This window comes from Oculina patagonica, chromosome 2 (genome assembly GCF_052425735.1).
Source record: "Oculina patagonica isolate OP01 chromosome 2, crgOcupat, whole genome shotgun sequence".
Lineage (NCBI taxonomy): Eukaryota > Metazoa > Cnidaria > Anthozoa > Scleractinia > Oculinidae > Oculina > Oculina patagonica.
The window spans coordinates 21,148,985-21,171,166 of record NC_135759.1 but is presented as its reverse complement, the minus strand read 5'-3'; the positions used below and the strand labels follow the sequence as shown (position 1 = coordinate 21,171,166).

The 22,182-nt window shown below is 40.0% G+C and overlaps 2 protein-coding genes across 2 annotated transcripts; one reads left to right on the top strand and one right to left on the bottom strand.

The window, feature by feature from the left end:
* Positions 1-7,129: 7,129 nt before the first annotated feature.
* LOC144643565 (uncharacterized) lies at positions 7,130-14,637 on the bottom strand. The gene is made up of 2 exons (XM_078502872.1): positions 13,682-14,637; positions 7,130-7,359 (listed from the first exon to the last, which is right to left on the bottom strand). The coding sequence occupies exon 1, from the start codon at positions 14,603-14,605 to the stop codon at positions 13,718-13,720; it is 888 nt and encodes a 295-aa protein (XP_078358998.1). The 5' UTR covers positions 14,606-14,637; the 3' UTR covers positions 7,130-7,359; positions 13,682-13,717.
* A 98-nt stretch (positions 14,638-14,735) lies between these two features.
* Positions 14,736-20,517, top strand: LOC144643549 (ADP-ribosylhydrolase ARH3-like). Its single transcript, XM_078502850.1, has 3 exons — positions 14,736-15,239; positions 18,049-18,248; positions 19,817-20,517. Exons 1-3 carry the CDS (start codon positions 14,787-14,789, stop codon positions 20,229-20,231), a joined length of 1,068 nt encoding a protein of 355 aa, XP_078358976.1. The 5' UTR covers positions 14,736-14,786; the 3' UTR covers positions 20,232-20,517.
* Positions 20,518-22,182: the final 1,665 nt, after the last annotated feature.

Genomic DNA, 22,182 nt, shown 5'->3' with positions numbered 1-22,182 from the left:
CAGTATATTCTACTCCAGCAAGAATTCTCTCTTGCGTCATCTGAGGGTGTGTAAACTGTAGTGTAACGGTTAGTTTGCATATTTTTTGCGTCACAAATATCAAAATTCCAAGTGAACCATCATCCCCACACACTTGGAATCTTATCAACTTGATCACGTTCATCGGGGGTAAGCTAGCCGCAGTTGTGTGGGATTTAATAGTTGGCGGAAATCGCCGGGCAACGTTAAAACTTCCTCCGGTTGAGTGTTGGAGAAAACAGTTGTACACCACAGCTTAATATGAAGAAGAACCAAAGAAAGAAACGAAACTAAAAAACAAGACAAAACAAAATTTAAGCGGTACTCTTGAAGGCGTAGACGAGTCAAATGTTCCCCCATGTTTGTTTTCTCTCTAAAGAGTTGGAGTGACGCTCAAAGCGTCGACTGACTGTTATAACCACCCCAAGAGATATCAACATTTACCTTCGCCTTGCGATACTAGTACCCTGCCCTGAAAACGATGTTGGCAATGAGGGAGGAGACAGGAGAGTCATTATTTCGAACTTAGGAGTTTCAGTCGATAACAAACCGATTATCATTGCGCTTCATATGATTCAGTTCATGTGCCCAAATACTGACAGAGCACAGTTCCTATTTTCCCTATTTCCCTGGCTTTGCTCAGCCTTGTAAAATTTCATCTCCTTCCCTCGATCACCATTGATCATCAGTAATCACCATCGGCGGAGCAGGTTGTTCGCAAACTTTTCGTAGAAATAAAAGCAACTGGTTCTCTGTGCGCGCGAGAGTCTCTTGTTAGTAGAAAAATTGGTCGTCAATATTTAATTCCACTTAGTCAAGAGGTAACTTTAACTCTTCTTATTAATTCGTAAACTCTTCTTTCAGGTTAACGAATGCCCTCTTCGTAGACACTAGAGGAGGACTTATAGAGAAATAGAAGGAGTTGAATAATCGAGATTACGGAGAGGTTTCACGACCGCTTTTGAATTTTCGTCCAATTTTCCCGTTTCCACTTCTGCTCCGTTTTTATGCCTTATTTAAGTTTTGTCAGGTTATTCAGTCCCTTTTCACCTCTTTATTCACTGAAGTGTTTCAAACGTTGAACTCATCTACATCTTGGTCACTAAAAGATTTTAATTTAGTTCTTAAAATCAATTCAGTTCTCGCAGGCACTGCACTCAAGACCCAATAATGATCCCACTGCTGTATCCAAAAGTCGTTATCATCACCTGGGCAGAAAGCACCGAATATTTGAGGTAGAAGGGGAGGGGGGGGAGGGTGAGAGGGATTTAGGGGTCTAATATCTGCGTCCCCCCACCCCGTGCACAACGGTTGCCATCAGTTGAATCGATAATCGAGGGACTCCCTGACTTAGAATGCCGTGACAAGGGTAAGAAATCGGCTCTATCCTGATTAAAAATTGTCAATTCTTTCCGATTGCAGGCGACACAAGCGCGTTAGCTCTCGCTTGGTTTAATCTGATTAAACGCGACTTGACTGTGAGAGAAGCCAAAGAAAGCCACATAGACTGGTGCACGAGTTTCACGTTATGTCAGCTCGTCACGGAGAGAACAGGCGAAACCTACTTGGTCTGGCATTGTTAAGCTACAATATACCATAAGAGAGCAATGTGTTATTAGTTTCACACAGTGTACATAGTGATACAATAAACTTAACGTTTCAGCCAGAACGTGCCCAACATGAGAAAAGGTATACCACGACACCCCTTTGATAAGATGTCGGGGAAGGGCTTTGGATATGAGCGGATTACTTGACTACCGTTTTCTGAAGTTAATTTTTCCTGATTACGGTGTAAACTAGTGGCAATGATCGAAAGTCATGCGTTTATAAAAAATATCAGGTAAATCATCGAAGTTAAGTAAATAGGGCATGCTTGTGTAAGCCGTTTGTTTGAAATATTGCACTGAGGCCAGACTTTTTATCCTTTCATCAAATAATACGGGTTTTTCGTGACACTTTGATGTTCGTGACAAAGTCAAAAGTAAACATGCGGTTTCCTTTTCATCGAAAAACGCAAAACTGACGTAATCTGACTGACCGCAGGGCAACCAATCAAATGCCTTTCTCAAATATCGATCTTTCCATCAAATTTTTCGCTTTCCTTCTCAACATTTTGGGTGACAAGTAATTCAAACGATTCCTGTCTCTCTCACGTCCTAAAATCTATCTTTTCCGGTCAAAACAAGCGACATAAAGATGGCTAACAAGTGATAAAACAACGAAATCGCATGCTACCTTTTTTAAGAACGAAACTATTTCGCTTTTAGCCTCGGGCTCTTCTGTGTTTCAATACAATGGATATGTATTGACGTCAAGAAAAACAGAAAAACAAATAAAACTTATCGGAGCGAGAAGTTCTGCTTAGCTTATACAATGCGAACAAACGCAAATATGCTGAAACACACGTTTTTAAACAGTGAAAAGACACGGCTTGAAAATGTATCCGTGTTAGTTTTACGTTGACGTCAATGCACCGCAATACTACGACTGAAACGTGCGCGCAATATCGACTCTTTTACTGTTCGGACGTAAAACCATAGTGAACTTTTCAGTAACGAGAAAAAAAAAACAACAAAGAAGTGCCATTTGAGATTGATCTAATGTTTAACAAAGCAGGTGTTTTGTAGTTAGATACATGTAGAGTAATGCGGAAAAAAGTAACCGTTGAAGCACTTAGCGTACATAAACACTAGTTTGAACAGTAAAAGTTGCCACATGAGAAACGCACACGTTAACTATTGCTACCTAGTGTATTAACTACCAATCATTCACAATTTATTGAGTTTTCAAATGGTTACTGATTCAAAAACGTTTTCCCTTTACAACTGTTACAGCGCCGGACGGAGGGAAGCGGCCCACTCAAAGCCAGCTTGAACAGGAAACTTAACTGAATTTTTTTTTTTCGTTGATTCCGACGATAACTCGGTAATCCACGTTTACAACTAAACAGAAATCACTAGAACAGTACGCGGGTGGATTTTATCAGGGGCGCAAAATAATTTAGTCACATACTAGTTCTTTCGATTCCCGAAACAAAACAAATATAACGGAGATTCCTGCGGTGAAACCGGATTGCGCCGTTCAATATCCCACGCCACAAACAAACAAAGGGGCAGCGTACGTGGCCACGCTTTTAGCGTTCGTGGAACGCGTCGATTTTGTTCCGTTTCAGCGAAGGTGTGACAACAACACGGCCGGTGTTAACACGATTTACATCACTAGAACTGGTAGAAAGATTCTAGAAAACTGTAAATCGTGTATTTCACACTGAACCATTTGTGTCGTTCCGGTTCATTTATGAATTTAATAGCCGGGCAAAGAGTGTTGTGGTTAGACATTGGGACTAGCTTGACAATCGCAGGGTACTTAATTAGTAATTAGCTGGATTAATGATCCATGTACCGGATGACGAAATTAACATCACGTAACAAGTCGACTAAAACGTGAGCGTTTGCACCGTGGAGGGAACATTGCCTAATCTGGTGTTTTCCAAGCTTGTATGCGAATGTCGCAAGAAAGGGTCGTCAGTTGCAAGGGGTGGATACATTCGTATGCTGTCGAGACACGCGCAACAGGTGGAAAGTTCTGCTCACGAAATACAGGGCTTCGCGCGCGATAAAGAAGACCGCGTGGGAGACCTCCACGATTACGTCCTCTCCCCAGTTCTAAGCCGTCCTTTACATGCTCGATTATTTTGCTTATTGAAAGAGCCTGGAACAAACTGCGTCCGTTCCGTTCAGGTCGAGTTTGCAGCAAGTTATTATCATATTTTCGTGCAAACGGAGTACTTTAAGAGTAACTAGCGTAAAACAAAGCATTAAAAAACGGAAAAGAAAAAGCAAGGTTCAATGCGTGCCAATATTTAAACTTCCAAATCTTTAGCAGAAGTGTTTAATTCCGTTATCTTATCTAAGAAGTCAGGCCCCGGTTGTTCAAAGGGTGATAAAGCTATCCAATGGATAATCACTATCCAGAGGATAAGTGTTAGCAAAACAAACTATTCAATTCATAAGATAATGATTTATCCGGTGGATAGCGTTTTTAACCCTTTGAAAATTTGGGGTCAAGTCCTGACAATCAGCAGGACCTGTCAGACTGTTCCATACTAGGCCGATGGAAAATTCAGTGCGACAAGCAAAATTGATAACAAAGCTACATTATTCGTTGCTTGTTCTTTACCCAATCGTGCGATTTCTCCCGTTTTACCCTGAAACTACTGTAGCCAATGGTGCGGGTGTGGCAACCAATCGCTACATTCGGTCTTAGGTTTGTATTAGTTGCAACAGGGCTAAGCGGATGAATCAATGAATGATAAACGTTGTATGGCGCATTTACAGAGCACAACATCAGTATAAAAGGCGTCCAATTTTGATCTCGTCCCACCACCCAACCTATGAATACGTGTTTAAAGGCCACACCACAACACCGGGAACCCCGTGCCCTATTCTTTGCGCTAAGTGTGGGGTTTTTTCAAAGAGACACTGTCACGGGGATTTTAATGCTTTTCGGTAAAAAGTACTAAAATTGGCGAATAGGTCTTCTCGTACATGTAAATGCACCGAGTACATTAAGATGGAGATATAAAATAAATTGTTGTTGAAGGAAGAAGGGAGCCATAATAATTTTAAAGGTGTTTTTCCAGTCCACAAGGACAAAAATTGAAAAAATCAGCCTGACTTTTTCAAGTTGAGATCTAAAGTTCCTGATGGCATCACAATAATAACACTTGTTTATCGCTTGCGTACTCTTGCATGGTGATTTTTAACAAAATTGGATCACTATTCGTAGCTTCTTCAACTCATGAGTCTTTGAAGTGAAACTGGTGACAGTGTTCTATTAATGTCCCCTGCGGACCATAACACAGAAGATGCAGGAGACGGGGCCTACGGTTTACCGTTCTTATCCGAGAAGACTAGAACATCTAACCCTTTGCAGATGTAATTGCAAAGGCAGCACGTATTCCTCAAGAAGAGAGCATGAAGAGAGCATACATACATGTACATAGGGTACAAAGGTATTCGTTTTCTTCCCAACTCACTCTCCCATTCGTTTTACATTTGTCGCGACTAACACCTGATAAAAGATAATAAAAGCTAAGAACATAGTCAGCAAATTAAAACAGGTTTCGAGCTCTGTAAAAGCATCCGAACTATGCTTACATGTACTAGGTTTGATATATTTTAATAACTTGACTGAGGGGAAACTTTCTTCCATGCTGGGTTAAATAGAAGTATTCATCTGAAAACCTCCCTAATTGATTTGTTATAATACCAGGCGCGGATCCAGCCCGGCTTACACCATGTTTTCGGACAATAAAGGTAAACTTTTGAGGATATAAACAGCCAGCCATAGATAAAAAGTACGATGCGCAACACGATAAACGGTATTTGCTTGTAGGCTCCACATTCATTTAAACTGATATGGCCACGATGAGACTACGTTGATGAGATTATAACACGTTTTGTAGTAATTCAAGGAAACTGAAACAACATAATATCCTTTCAGAAGGACTCCAAAACGCAAGAAATACCCATTCCAGAAGTCACATTTCAAACAATCCTAGAGTGTGTTTGTGTGTGGCCGGGGGGGGGGGGGGGGGGGCGGGGGGGGTATCCTTTCAGCTGATAAAAAAAAATTAAACTGACAGCTGCACACAACCAGGAAAAAAAAAGTCCCTTAGGCGGGGAAATACCTACTATACTTTTCCCATTTACATAACAAACCCATTTCTATTAAAGCTATAACTTTATTTTATATATTTTATTTGTGTGGTTTATGAAAAAATACTCAACACTGATCAACACTTTTCAAATGATACATGCATGTCTGACTTATACATTTATTTATGAATTAAGATTTTTGGCACATGCAATGTCGGTCACATTTCTTACTGCATGAGTGTCCTGGACATAGCTGCAATAATCACTTTCATTTTCTTTTTTCATTTTCAAAAATTTAAGGTGGCTCTGAAACTGTTCCAAGGAATTTTTTTAACTTTGTAAAAAGATGTATCTTAACATGCTGAAATAATAAAAAATGGCGGTTACCGAACTCATTTTTGAGTTTAAAGCACTTAAAGCGTAAATTAAGGGTGCTTTAACAGGTTATACTGTTGCTATGGTAACCAGTTTACCAATGATTGGACAGTTGTTGGATACCACTTTGTGACTGTAACTGATAAATATTTGTAGCACTGACTCATCAAAGTGTAAGAGCTGAAAAGTGCTGTCAGCCTCCATATTATGCACTTATTACATTCTAAACATACAGTAGGCATAAATTGAACTGTAACGGATCTGCTCCCAAAGCCACCTCAATATATGAAGTTCATTTGGTAAAGCATTCGCATCAGTATCACAAAGGTCATAGTGACATAGGCTGTTAAAGTCTCACACTTTGGGGGAGGGGGGAGCTTTCTTTGCTGTTATCTTTACAATTTGATCTTTTCCACTTAGAATAATTTATACATGTATCCATTTTTTTTTTTCTCTTTCTTTATTATATATTTTTTTTAACCCTAAAAATTTTAATTAAATTATTTTTTTTTTTTTATTTAAAGATAAAAAAACGCCCCAGAAAAAAAAAAAAAAAAAAAAAAAAAAAAAAAAAAAATTAAAAAAAAAAAAAAAAAAAAAATAAGGAATAGAAAAAAAACGAATAGATAGTAAATGTATTTTGTTTGATAATAATTATTGTGTGCATTGTCAAATACTTGAAGGGCTCCCAGCAATAATGGCCCAGTCATTTGTGAGTCATTTTTTCAAGTGTTCAGAATTAAAAGGATTTGATTTTTGTCATAAAATAATGAGTATGACAAGAACTTTGGCTCAACCAGCTCCAAAACTTCATAGCTCAGTTGCTGGATCACTGTGTACAGGTATTAAGGGATGGGATAGAGTATTTTAGAGACTTGACCAGGGTTTCTCATTCTGAAGCATAAGTGATTTTGGATTATGTGCATGTAACTACTCCCTTTGGATGGGATGCTAGCCTAATGAAGTTCCCACTAAAAACACCTCAGACATTTTGATACATCTGATGGAGTAACCCTATTTAAATAAAGGCTTCTCTCTCTCATTTTAAACAATTGTAAAATTAACCAGTCAAAGGAATGGCCCCATGCCTATTTTTAATTCCAATAATATTTTACACAGTGTATTTAAGTACTTTTTCAGTTAGCAGGAGTGAGTCAAACAAAAAGACATAACATCATCATGTCAATGATTACTCACTCAACAGCTCTACAATAAGCAAACTCTTCTACACAGATGTTGCCACATCTTGACATTCCATGGCCTACATAGGTGATTAGCTGTGGCCTCTGGTGTCTGGGGCATCATCCTGAGGTACAAGGAATACATGTACATGAAGACTAAGTGCAATAACAATACACAGTTCATACATTTGTAAAGGTTATTTAATCTTGAAACTATTCTAAGTACCGGAAATAATAAATGAATATTATCATAACAATTTAGGTATATTCATGTGTATTGTAGGTACTTGGAATATTCTACTATGCCACATTTTCATACAATTTGGATCATGTACATGTTCTGGTTTAAATTTATCTTTTTTTTTAATTTTTATAAACCAGATTAATATTTTTTTTCCTTTTTCTCATAATGAATATGAGACAGTGAAAAATAAAAGTCAAACTGGTATGAAAAATTTAAACCGCTACATGTTACTAATAAAAGTGGAAGTTTGCATTCAAGACTTATTGTCCATCAGGCCAATGTTTATCTCTGATGTCAATAGCATGAAGCATTTATGTGTAAGCATATTTTATACTTCCCCTCCTGGTTGAGATTCTAGTCCGATGCAGGGTTTCCCCACCCCCCTTCCCCAGTAACTGTTACACATTGGCCATTTTCAAGTCCTTCGAATTTGTCCGACGATTGGGCCGTCTAGGAAGATGATTTTTCAAGGACAGCTTTGTCGTCTAGACGGACAAGTCACCTAAAAACTGTCTTAAATTCACACTAGACAAACAAATGGTCGTTTTTTTATCTCAAAAGGAAGTGACACTAGCAAAAGCGTGTTGTTTTGTGGGTAATCAAAATGATGGTAACCACAAACTGTTCGGCAGGGGGTTAAAAAAGTGTCAAGAAAACCCAAATCTATCGGCAAGTGTATTCAAATGACAATAGAGATTGAGTTAGGGCCCTTACTTGGCTGCAAAAACTGCAATCAGGAGTGTCTTTAGGAAGATTCATGACCAGTCCAGTTCAAAGCCAGTATGAGCGCTGAGGGTTTAGATAATTCTTCTTTCTCTGTAGGCCAGTTTAAACGGAAGAACAAATGCTTTAAGGATGCTTTATATTAGCTTTTGCCTGATGTTATCTTTCTTCCACATGCAATGTACATGTAACCAAGCCAGATGCAGCCACTGCTGGTGTCAGGCCCATTTGCATTTAAAATTGTCTCTCTGTCCGTCTTGATATGAATTAAAGACAGCCAAAACAAGACGACTTGTCCATCCAATTTTTTTCACTAGATGAACAAATTGTCAGACGACTTGTCCGTCTTGACCATTTGTCTATCCTCTAGTGTGAAAACGGCCATTTATGCACCTTGGTGGAGAGAGGCACTGTAAGAGTAAACACAATGACCCCAGCTAGAGTTCGAACCCTGACTGCTTGATCGGAAGTCTGACATGCTTTCAAATACTATCTCTCTTTCTTTAAATTTTACATGTAGAAGGTTACAGTCAGGCAGCAGATTGGGGGGCTAGCCACCCTCCTTGATCCACCAGAAAAATGAAAATAAACACATATAACTAGTATACCTAAATGGTAGAAGTGCTGCCAAAGGGGAAGAACGATTTAGTAGTATGCTTGCAGTAACTGATTTAGTCAAGGCCCCTAGCAAAAATATGGTATTGTGCCGAGAAAAACAAAAGAGACAAAAACAAGAACAAATAAAAAGAAAATACAAAAAGTTAAGAAACTATTTACAATTTTACATCAAATAACGCTAGCGGACTTAAACGCAAAGCCTCCATCGTTCGCATTGTGTCGGGGATCAAGTTCCATGCCTTGGCAGCAGTATACCTTACACATTTTAGTCCATATGTAGTGGTGTTGACTTTTGGAATAACTTATATCAAGGAAGTATAAACATACAGTAAAGGAGACTTATGGAAACTGATAATCTTCAATAAAAATATACTAGTAATAGTCAAAGGTTAGGAATTGTGGGCAAGATCGATGCAAGGTGTCGTAGGATTAATAAAAGTTTACCAGACGTGTACTTTGACATAATTCCTCAGGAAGCAATTTATGATTTTATAGTCTGCCCAAGAGCCCAGGCAGGATCCACTTTCGTGTATACTTTTGCCGGGTCATGTATGGTGACGCACAGCATTAGCACTGCCTGGTTTATGCAAAAAGTTTTACACCAGGCTACTTCCCCTGTTGCGTGACATAACAAGTCACTGCAGTAAAATTAGACTGAAGAGAACTTTGTGTCGATTCGAGTGAACTTTTTTTTTTACAAAATTTGCCTTGAAAAGCAGAGTATTTAACATGTTTCAGTTTACTTTGTGCGCGCTGAAAAGATGTCACTTGTTTGAAATCCTGCTTCACGCCTGGTCACATATCAAAACACAATCAACGAGGCCGACAAATTGGCGCTGGTGCCTGGTTTGGCGTTTGGGTACAATAAAAATTTGCTCGCACTAAAAAGTAACGAGAAATACTTTGCGCATCATGGAAATTTTCCATTGCTATATATTTTCAACTATAAAGATTAGCGAAAAAAATGGAACGACATTTTGTGAGTGGCACCATTATCAAGTATGTGATGAGAAAAAAAATGAATTTATACTAAAAGTAAAGGTGCGGAATAGAATAAATAAAATCGTAACTGTTCAGTGTTGATGTCATTCCAGTGAGGTGTCAAAAATGATAATGAGAGTAATGGTGCCAAGTTGACACCGAAAAGTTGTTCCGTTTTTGTAACTGTATTTCCAAGTTTAATGCTATATATTGTGCCTTTAAAAAGTTCCGTAGGATCAAGTAGTGGGAATATCGTCACATGTTCCATATTTAGGGCAATGTTCTGATGAGAAAGATAAGGATTATGAAGTCATTGCGTTACTCATTGTTAAAATGGATTCATTACAGTGAGTGAAAGCAGACGTTTCAGGTGGTTGTTTCTGTCATGAAAAGTTGCTTTTCCCACTCGCTAACATCAGCAATGACCCAAGGGCAAGCCCTGGAAAGGCGAATTTCCTTCCTTTCAATATTGAAATGCAAAGCATTCAGCTAATGTTGGAAATCATTTCATTTGGTCTCCATTCGTTATTCCTCTAGTGACGAAGGTTCATTTTGCTGATGTCGCATGGCACGCGCGGCATGTGGACCATTTATTTTCCTGTATTTGCAGAATGAACTGTGGCTTCTACAATCATAAACGCATAAATGCAGTTATGAAAAGAAGAATGACGCACATCCGAGCTTCGTCTGGATCTTACGCCATTGTTAACAAAGCATTAGCACAAAGATCACATTGAACTCCACTGCGCATCCTGAATCTTCCTTTCGTGCATAACCACAACTCCCTGCACCTTTGATGCGCATCCTAAATCTTCCGTTCGCGCATAACCACAATTCCTTGCACCTTTGATCTTTCCGCCGACCACAATTCCTTGCGTTTTGAAGAAAAAAAGCGATTGCAAGCCCCATAAAGTAATCCTTTTGCCGATTAGAGAGCTGCCTCACTCGTGCGCTTCAGGCTCACTTCGCTGTGGCAGCAAATACAAATGTAGGAAATAAGGACTTTGGACTGACACTGGACTAACACTGGTTATGGTGTAAAAAGTGTTCTTGATAGCTTTAGCTAAAATAAAGTTAAAATTCTTGCTAGCATCCACCCCCCTCACACCCCCCCCCCCCCATTTTCTATAAAAAGACGCTAGGTCCTCGCCAGACTGTGGAGCTGTGTTGTGTGATCATTGCGTTCAGTGGTTTATTAAAGTATTTGTAAACAGCAACCTCCTTTGAAAAATCCTGGATCCATCCCTGTGAGAATTTCTTAGCACCACCAAATGTAGCATTCATGCACATCCTTAAAGTGCCTAAGACAGATTTTTTTTATTTTCCTATTCGAATCTACACTGGGTCCTGATATAAAAAGCGAAAAAAAAAATTCCTGTAGCAGTTTCCCTTCACCACCTTTTTGCTGTTTAAAAACGTTAAGGTTTACTTCCAGTTGGGTCAGTTACAGCGCCAGGAGGGGGGACTGGAGAGAGCTGGGTTGCTATGTGTCACCGTGAACACATTTTTCTAAATAAGTTTTGATTGTGGATTCCCTAAAATATTCAACAACCAAGATATCTACATGTAAGTCCATTTCTTTGTCAATTGTCATTTAGAAAAATAATGTCAATAAAAGATAATGTCAATTACTGGTAATGTCAATGTGTTCCTGGTGACACGTAGCAACACAGCTCTCCCCAGTTCCCCGCTTAACGTGGTATTTGAACCAACCAGAAATAAAATTTCATGTTTTTAAACGGCGAAAACACGGTAAAGGAAAACCGCTACAGAAATTTTTTTTCTTTTCACATCAAGACCCGAAATTATGTAGATTCAAATAGGGAAATAAAAAAAATCTGTCTTAGGCATGCATAAGGTTTCAATCTCAAATAGAATAAGCCTGGAAGACGTTTTCAAGTTCTGCCCTTGTATATATTGTATTTTACCTATTTTTAATCACTGTAATTATGTTAAGACGTTGGTGTGATATCCAAATGGACTTTTACCGACTTCATAAAAATGTAGATGTAGATGTGTGTCAGAACAATCACTAAAAATTAATACAACATGCTATCCCTTGTATCAACAATTCACTTTAATCAGTATCTCCACCTTGGTGTTGTACTGTAGATGGATTTTATGTATGTTTGCTTGTATCATTTACTTGTGATAATTTCAGCACCCTTTTGACAAAAAATGGGGTAAAAACAACAGTGATAGTGCCCCTCTAAGGAAAATGGCCGTCTGTTAAAGGTGAACAGAGCTTCTATTATAGCAATGAACCCTTCCATCAGGGAGGAAATTTTCTGCTGAAGTGAAATCTTACAAGGATGTTTGTTTATTCAGCAAATGTGTTAAATGTATCTATGTTCAAACAAAGCACTTGCATGCACCATGCACCCACCAGGCTATCAAGTTTATATTTAGTCCAGTTAAATAAGGCATTGGAAAGAATATGGTAAAAAGTCCAAGTTAAATGCAAGTGCTTGGAGAAAATTAATTAATAATAGTCAGCGACATGGGAGTGAATATATAACTTATTATTGGAAATTAACCACTGCCTCGTGATATGGAGGATGGGTGCCTGGGCCCGGGAGGGCCTCCCTGAGGTCGCCGGCCCTCCCCAGATGAATGCTGCCAGGCTGGCTCCCAACAAACCCAGGCCCCCACACCCCAGACACCGTCACCTATTCAGGAAAAATGATAACTAAGAAGCAGGAAAGGGGGGAGGGAGGGGAAACTGCATCCTGACCCCGGCACGCGTCCCGCGCAACGCACTGAGCCCAGGCTGTACCGCGACCACCGGACAGCTGACTACCCACTCGTGTGGTTAACTTGGTAAATGCTTATTTCTGGTCGCATTCCTCATTTAAAACACTCATGTTACATGTAATTAAGGTATTTTTAACGCAAATTAAATGAACAAGAATTGGAGGAAAACAACCGTACTCTTGAATAAATGAAAATAAATGCAAAGAGGTGGTAAATTTTTAAAATGAAGGAAATTAACACAACGAAAATCATGGCCAAGATCATAAGAAGTTGATGTATCAGATGCCGAACAGGCTTACAGCCCTTCTGAAAACAGGCATGACCTGGAATCGTAAACGATATACCCGTAGGATTTTACATTGCAAAAAAATAATGTAAATCCAGGCGGAAGGGGGATCTTTGATCTTGTAAATTTGGGTGGTATGGGGGGACTAGCCATCCTGGAAATACATGTACAAGCAGAAAGGGGGGGGGGGTTCAAAAAAATGTACCATCCGTCAGGGCTGTAGTCTTTTTCTGGAATTACCCATTGCACTATCAACTATTTCTCTCCACTCAGGGGTACACAAGTAAAGGGGTCTAGCAATCTGGTAAGAAAACCTGCGTGGTGTTGACCCACCTGGATGCAAATTTCAAAAAAAAATTTTGTTGTCATGGGTGCCAATAATGCATCGATTCTCGCAGAAAGGCACTGAACAGCAGCAAACACAAAGAAAATGCTGAAGAAGGTACATGTAATCCCGGGGGGGGGGGGGGGGCTCCCACATGAAACGGACGGGGATGCTCGTCAGAAATTTTGAAAAGAACCCCTAAAGGAGACCAATCTGGGTGTGGCTCAAGCTTTTCTTGACCCCTAAAAGATACCAAAAAACTAAGAATACAATTTATATTTGTATATTTCTTCGTGTGTAACCCTAAACGAGACCATTATGGCTAAAAATATTGGCATTTTGGGTGTTTTGCCCGGAACACCCTAAGCGAGACCAAAAATCCCAAATTTACACCCCTAAGCAAGACGACGAGCATCCCCGTCACTTTCATATGCGAGTACCCCGCCCGGGGGGGACAACAGCTAATTTCTTTAAGGAGTGTCTACAGATGAATGTTATACAGTTATTGCACCCTACCTGTGTATATTTTTTAGTAGGCATTCCTTTATATTCTCAACTTTCATTACTTTTTTCGGCCCATATTCTATTTCTCATTGCAACCCAAGGATTGACATCAGCTCTTAGAACAGAAGGAAGTTTTAGAGACACTTTCTTGTCTCCAAACTGTCTTGCCGTTATACACATATGACCAGCAGCCTTAACCATCCATTCAGTGGTAAGCATCAGAGAAGCCAAGCCATCTTCATTAGAGACATTCTCTTCACGGTCTTCGACAACACTAACAACATCTCCATTCTTCATTTTGAGTTGCAGTTTCCGCTCTTCCCAAGGTTCAGGGGTCAGGGAGACCTGGACATGTTCAATGTCTGATAGAGGTACATCTTCATGCAGATGTTCATCAGAGATTCTAAAATACCTTCCCTCTGAGCCTGATTGCCGAAGTTGACAGCAAAATCCAGAAGCAGAAAAGATCGAAAAAGATGGTTTAACAACAAATCCAAATTTCCAAGGCGAGTCCTGTACAGTGTCTAACTCGCCAGAATGAACTGAGGCAACCGATGGAAGAGAATTCAGTTCTTGCTCCAATTTCTCCACCTCATCTCGCTGTAGGGTAGTATCGTGCAGCATTAACGGTGGCCTCGTATTCTCATCGTCTCCCAGTGACAGTATAACTACTCGTTCGTTGGTCTCGTGTTCGTAATATTGCCCTGTCCCCACGAAAAGTCGGCTGGTTTTGCTTCTCAGCGTATCCTTGGGTTTGGTAGCCAATGCTTCCTTGATTTTTCCGACAGTTTCTGAGAAGGAGCGTGAAAAACTTGAGCTATATCTATTTATTCTCGAATTAGCAAGTGAAGTCTTCGAGATAAAGGGCACTTTGCTCGAAAACTGACGAGACAAGAACACCTTGGTACACGAAGAGAGAACAACTTTTGCCGCCATGATTGAAAATATGCTCGCAAAGACTTATGGGATTTGTAGTAGGACCGCTGATCAAGCCTTTACTCGAGCAGGTGAGGACGTAGGCAATAGAAGCTCGCAGGTGAGTGGACTCGATACTGCTGATGATAGAGAAGTAAAAAGCATGATTGCAAAGTGCAAATGAAAAGCTTCCTGTACCAAAATGAGTAGAATGTTGAACAAGTTTCGCGGTACACTAGTTGGAGCCTTGGTCGGCGATTGCCTTGGATCTCACTACGAAGGCGTTTCTTGCATTCTTCCATGGGCAGAAGTCACCGAGTACACATCAACCAAGATCAAAGACAACAGAGGACTGATCTCTTACACAGACGACTCGGCCATGACCCGAGCGATCTGCAAGTCTTTAACAGAGCAAAAGAAATACGACAACCGTAGTATGGCGCAGGAGTTTGTGGAGGAGTTCTTCAGGGAACCTAACCGTGGCTACGGCGCAGCTGTCGGGATGGTGTTTCAGAAGTTGCGGGACGAAAATCCCGAAGACGTTACACTTCCGGCTCGGAGTCAGTTTGATGGACAGGGTTCCTTTGGTAACGGTGCAGCTATGAGGATTTCACCTGTTGCACTTTTCAGTCAAAACTCTGCAGAAGTTCAAAAGGTGAGGAGCGTTGATTGATCAGTACAGGTTTCCAGGAAGGGTTACATGTAACAGGTGTGAAGGTACATGTATGACCAGGGTACACTAGGAACAGGTAGTCAGCATGTGAAATCAGAAATATCTGTGATCGTGGTTAACTTTTGCAGCTTAGCATTTCAGTAGTATAAAGCGAGGTGATGCAAGTTATCCGAACTGAAAGGAGTGGAGCAAATAATGCATTATTTTAATCCATTCTTCTTGTGGGTAACTTCACACTGTCCAAACACTTGTGCCTAGCCACACATGTTCTGTAACAAGTGCAAATATGATAAAGCTTCCACATGCAAGAGGCACGGTGACCTGATGGTTATCACATTGGACTTACTGGATCAAGCAGTCCAGGTTTAAGCACTAGCCGTGGTAAATGTGTTGTGTTCTTTCTTGGGCAAGGCATTTTTACTTTCTTACTACCTCTCTTTGCCCAGGAGTATACATGTACATGACTCACCACTTAATGGGTGATTCCAGAAAATATCCATAATTATTAAAAACTAGCAATGGTATATTGCAATTTCTGGATTTTGATTGGTTAACAGGTAATGGTATATGAGCTCATATATCATTGACCACAAATATGGTGGCTGATACGGGTCAACAAAAAAAGCTGGGGAGCTCAGATATTGCAATTCTTTGGGCGTTTTTAATAAAACAATTATTCCACTCGCGCTTGTTGGATATGAGATCGTATAGCCAACTCGGCGTTACGTGCCTCGTTGGTTATCTACCATCTAATATCCAACGCATGCTCATGGAATAATTGTTAACTAGTCTATACAACAGGTGGCTTTTTGGAATTCCAAGGGCAAACGGAGTTATTTGAAGTGGATTCCGAAGGCATGGGGTTTTCAGATTTGGGATTTCCAGAGGGGACTGTATCACACATAAATGTAATAAAAACCATAAAAACAATATGGACCATAAATGTAATAGAAATTAACCATGAACGTAATACAAACTATAAATGTAATAATTTTTAACCATAAATGTAATAAACTTACTCACCATAAATGTAATAGAATTTGACCATAAAAGTGATAAACCGAATAACCATTACAACCCTGAAGGCTCAATTTCAATGGCAGATATGTCAATAGTTACACTTGATACATTCACATGATATTTTTATTTTAATATGCTGTACCAGTCTGGGGCAATGAAAATTTAATGTAGGTTGTATCTGTTGAACAAGGGTAAGGGAAAAAAATACTATTTTTTAAATTTTCATCCCAGAATTTCACAGAAGTGGAGTCACTTGAAATAATTTGGTGTAAAATACATCAAATGGGGTGTATTTTCGAACCCTGCTAGTAATTCCAAAGGGTTTTACAAAAAAATGGAAATTCTAAACAGGATGGGGCGTTAACGCTTATGGAGTTTTCAAGGGCATGGGGGGGATAATGCATTTTGGAATTTCTTAAGGCAAGGGGGGGGGGGTGGGGTTAAAATATTGAAGCCGTCCATGGTTGGGTATTGATATTTCGTGGAATCTCCAAATGGGTACAAGCAAATGAACAACGCTTATTCAGGTGTGATTTATGCTGTATGCACCTGTAAAAAAACAGATGCAAGAGCCGTTAAACAGTCATCATCAGTAGTTCATCTCCCGCCCTTCCCCCACCAGGGGGCAGGAACTAAGATAAGATCAGTAGTTCAACTATACAGTAGAACCCTGGTAACTCGAACTATGAAGGGAAATGAAAAACAGTTCGAGGTTTTTCGAGTTAGCTTGGTTTTCGAGTTATCGGGGTCTATTCAATATTCAATTTGCCAAGTTAATAGTTGATAGTTTATCAATTTTTCAGCACTTCAGTACACAGTACAGTGCAAATTAAACTTATCTCATCAGAAGGAGGCAAGCGTGACCGAGTGGTTTGGGCACTGGTGTTGTTCCGGGGCCCCCGTTCGCCTGCCCCTGCCCTGCTGGTTGTTCGGTGTGCCGGTTCGTCCTCGTCCGCGTGCCCTGGTCTGCCTCCTCCTGGGTCCATGTTTGTTCATTTAATTTTGTTTCCTCTGTTTCGTGCTGTCTGCCTGCTTCTCGGCTGTGCTGCCCTTCACCATTTTCTTTTTACATTTACAGAAACTCTCATACGATCATACATTTTTATGATAAGAGTGGAAAATGACTGTCAGTTACGTGATCTATTCGTTGCTCTAATTACAATCAAATTGCTGTAGTGTTTGTTTTAGTGTTTAAAACCGATTACAAGACAAGAACAGCTAACAGGAATTTCAATGGGCATCAGTGGTGAGCTGCAAGAGCCAGAATTCAAGTTATCGGGGCAAATTTGACCCAAATTTTGACCAAGGAAAACAAAATTTAGATCGAGTTATCAGAGTTTTCAAGTTAACCGAGTAAAAGTGACTGAAAAGTGGGGTCAAATCCAAGGGAAATAGGAGTTTGTCCGAGTTAGCGGGGTTGTTCGAGTTACCGGGGTTTTACTGTGTCTGCATTCTGGCCAAGTTTACAAAATTATCAAATTTTTTCATTCTGTCCTCATGCAGTATTTACAGACAGCTACATGATCATTCATTTGAGATTTTTAACTTTGAACCGGAATATTTTAGAACCTTACTACAGTCAACTCCGTTATAGCGGACACGCTCGGGGCGTCGTTTGTGTCCGTTTGCGGGTCCGCGGGGTCATTCCAGTCCTCCTCGCCGGGGTCTGTTGTCCGCTGCGGGGTGTCCGCAGGCGGGTGACTGTACATGCACAATCATGCAAATTACTTTCCAATCATAAATGATTTTTCCCTTTTGTCTTCGGGAATAGAATGCCAGAGAGAATGCTTTAATCACACATGCTCACATCAATGGTGTTAACGGAGCAATCTTACAAGCAGAGGCAGTGTTTAAAGCATTGCCCCTGGAACCACCAAACTTGGACACAGACAAATTCATTGATCAGCTCATTGAACTAGCAGAAGAACTTGAGAAAGAGAAAAAAGTATCCAGTGAGAAAAAAGAAGATAGGTAAGTGCACCACACCTGCCAGCTCTCAGAAAATGAGAATAACAATTAGGGAATGGTCAAAATCATTGTACTTTGACAGGGTCCACCATCCCAAGAAAGGGGTATTGGTAGCAGTCTCTTTGAGTACCCACCCAGTCTCATACATCAAGTCTTTGTTCCTTACTGTGCAAACTTGATGAAATGAGCCACTCCCAAAAGTTCTGTTGCAGGATCAATTTTGATTGGTTTTGAAAACAATACACTGTATATGTAAAAATGGCTTAAAGTAAAACACCAAGGAGTTCATTGAGCCATGCTTTTGAAAGTAACCAGCTCCCACTTAAGGAGATTCCTTAGTGCTGCATTTTACATCATTGCTGCTCGTTATTTTTACGTGCATTAAGAGCATGCAACAGAGTACGCACACAGTCTACTGTAAAAGCTCTAGTAAGCCCAGGGCCTTATTGTTTTTAGGACCCTTTGGAGAGGGGTGGGGGGAGGGGCTTATTTCAAATTGTATATCAGTTAGATATCAGTTAGGGTGTATAAAAAATTAAACATAGTATATGAAGTGAAAAACCATCTAGGGAAGGGGGTGGCTTATTAGAGAGGAGGGCTTATCAAAAAAAATGAACTTCCAGACCGGGGGACTTATAAAGAGGAGGGCTTAATTAACAGAGAATTTACGGGACTGAAAAAATTCAGAGTTTTCCCAACAGGAGTTGAAGTTATAACCATCAGCACACTGGCTAGACGCTCTATACAGTGAGCTACTGGGGCTGCCATTTAATTATAGGTTCAAATGTTGCAATCTTCTGCATGCTGCTAGGATTAATTGGATGAGAATATGCAGAAAAAATGTTATTTGTGAGAACTCAGACATTTTTTCAGATTTGGTTGTGGTGGGGGAGGAGAGACTATGTGATGAGCACAGAGAGTGTCTGTGTACATGAAGGAGGCTATTTTGATTACTGACTGATTAACATTCTCGCAGGTGTACGAATCACTTGCATATGTATGACACATCTTATCTGGAACATCTTTCATGCTAAAGCCCCAGGAGGGGGGGGTACTCTGGCTTGTAAATGCGGACGGGGATGATCGAATGGAGGCAAAACTCAGCACCCAAAAAAATCCCCAACTCTTCCGACATTACCCAAAAAATCCCTGGACCAAAAATAACCCCTCAAAAAATCCCTTGTCAAATTATCCCTAAATTGCCAGGAGGGGCAATAATATTTACCATAAATTCGCCAAGGCACTTAAGTTCGTTTTTGATACCCAAAAAAATCCCCTATTTAAATCAAGTCACCCAAAAAATACTTGCCAAATTTTCCAACCCAAAAAAAATCCCGGAATCGAAAATTTCAAACCCAAAAAAATCCTTCTATCATCCCCGTCATTTACAAGCCGGAGTACCCCCCCTGGGGCTAAAGCTTTACTCTTTGAAGATATTTCATGATCATGATTCTTAAAAAATTGTAGTCGTGTCCCACATGTATCAACACACAAACACTACTGACACTAATGTTAATTTTTGTAGATTTATTTGGTAACCATTTTCACTTATGTCATGTTTCTTTCCTTAGTGGTCACAGTGGAACGCCTTTGCACCCGGCAAAGAAATTTGTTTCTTATGCTGAGAAAATCAAAGAGATGAAGGAATTACTAAGTAAAGGTGATGAGCTGGAAACCAAGACTGTCGTGGAAACGTTCGGCAATGGGATAAGAGCTGAGGAAGCCGTGCCTGCTGCAATCTTTTCGTTCCTTCACAAAGGCAAAGTGTCATTTGATGACTCAATAAACTATGCCATCTCCTTAGGAGGCGATACCGACACAATTGCTAGCATGACAGGAGCGATAAGTGGAGCTTACTGGGGAGTAGATAAGATTCCTGAGTTGTGGAAGAGCAAATGCGAGGGTGTGGAAGAAGCGATAGAGTTTGCAAACAAAATATTTGAACTGCATGAACAGAGAAAGGACACTGACAGCAAGGAAGGGTGAAGTTAGATTGCGAGGCAGTACATAGGAACATATCGTCTACTATAGGATATTGTCTTGATGTGCTATTAAGTTCTCCTAACTAATGTTAAAAGACGTGCATAGCAGTCAGTAAGGAGAATAAGTATTTCATTAGTTCAGGCTTATAAAGGAGTGGACATCCGTAATTCAGTCATGCTAATAAGTGTACACCAGCGATACTTCGTCTCATTTGGTTCGTGACGCCTTAGTATACATGTATTACGAAAACTTCAAAAGACAAGTAATATATTAACGACTTTACAAAAGAGTTGTGAAAGTGGTTTCCGTGTTCCTTCCCACTGTAACTGGAAAGGGTGTGAATAGGCCATTTTCGTATTCTCGGTTATGGATTGGAACTAGCCTGCAATGGAGGCTAATGCGGGCAATCTTTTCAAATGCAAATGGCATGACGCTCTTTTTAATGATATTCCCCCGCATTAGCCTCAATTGCAAGCTAGTTCCAGTTCAATACCGAGAATACGAAAATGGTCTATTAGGGAGAGAGAGCGAAAGGTAGAAAACACAGCTCTCGATGTTTCTCGATATTTTCAGACGTGAAAAGGGGTGAAAAGCTTTATCGTATAAATGAAAATGTGGTGACGTGTACTATTACTGCTTAGTTAAGAGATAAATATAAAAAAATAAATAAGAGAGTTTTTATACAAGGCATAAGTGTGAAACACGGCCAGTGCCACGAACGACAAAAAACAAATAAAATAAAAAAAAAGAAATAATGTTGTGCAGCAGGTTTCTCTAAGCAAACTCTTTCATTGTTTTGAAGGTATTACTGTATATTCTTTTTGCTGCCCCACTTATGGCACGCCGCCTCCACGGGCATGTGGTGTGAGATCAAAGGGAGCCTTATCGCGGGCTTTGAAAGCTCATGACTGTCAAACTAGGATTACAGTATGTATAAAGTGCTAGTTAGAGTTGGATCTCATTGTTGATGCATTGTGGTTGCTCCTTATCCTGTGCCTGGGGCAAAAATATCTGTGAAGCTACAGCCGATAGAATAGTTTCTGTTACAAAGTAACTGAGAGGTTCACCTGTAATGTGGCCAGCGATTTTTTCAGCAGCAGATTGTTCACGAGATCCGATGAAATAAATGCTTGCAACCAGCAACGACTGTATTGCAGCTAGGTTATATTTTTTATCAGCGCTCTTTATTACCCTTGACGTGATGGATCGCACGCAAACCACATAAACGGAGAAAATAAAAGTACGGTAGAACTATCGTGAAAGTAAGTTATATACCGTGAAATCCAGATGAGACGAAGTGCCAAGGGGCTGTGAAATTGCGTTTGTTAGTATGGGGGTTTGTTATACCAGGATTCTGTTTCCATACATTTTACTGTTAGTAGCTTCTCAGAGGGTCTGAATGGGGGTACCTCGATAACACTTAACACTTAATTTTTTGGCTCTGTAACGTGAAACAGTTAAATTTTAGGCATTTTAACACTTACATTAAAAAATTCACTGTAACAGTTAATTTAATCCAGAAAGAAACAAAAACGGCTCCAAAAAGGCCAATATTATTTTGCTCAGTATATGAAGAAGTTTTCGGCCATTTTCGATCATTTCGGAAGATTTCTGAAGACTAACGAATATTCTCGAAGGCTGCCGAAGATTTACGTAGACTACCGAAGATTTCCGAAGTGAAATCCGAAAGTTTTCTCTTAGTTCATGAGTGATGTTATCCGATTTTTGAAGAGCAGATCGCAATTACCAATGCTAAAAATTTTTTCACAGAAAACCCTTCAAAACACCTAACAGTATTTTCTCCGGAAACAGTAAACATTAAAAATTTGGTCAGTGTAACAGCAAACACTAAAAATAATGGGCAAAAAACGCCAAACACTAAACCCCATTTAGACCCTCTTCTCACTAAGGTCAGCCCGAGTCGGGGAAAGCGTTTTCTGAACTACTATGCAAC

Bases quoted from the DNA above. Each gene is read 5' to 3' on its own strand.
- LOC144643565 (XM_078502872.1), bottom strand. From the start codon at position 14,605: ATGGCGGCAAAAGTTGTTCTCTCTTCGTGTACCAAGGTGTTCTTGTCT.
- LOC144643549 (XM_078502850.1), top strand. From the start codon at position 14,787: ATGAGTAGAATGTTGAACAAGTTTCGCGGTACACTAGTTGGAGCCTTG. The intron at 15,240-18,048 runs GTGAGGAGCGTT...CTTCGGGAATAG, and splicing joins ACTCTGCAGAAGTTCAAAAG to AATGCCAGAGAGAATGCTTT. The intron at 18,249-19,816 runs GTAAGTGCACCA...TTCTTTCCTTAG, and splicing joins AGTGAGAAAAAAGAAGATAG to TGGTCACAGTGGAACGCCTT.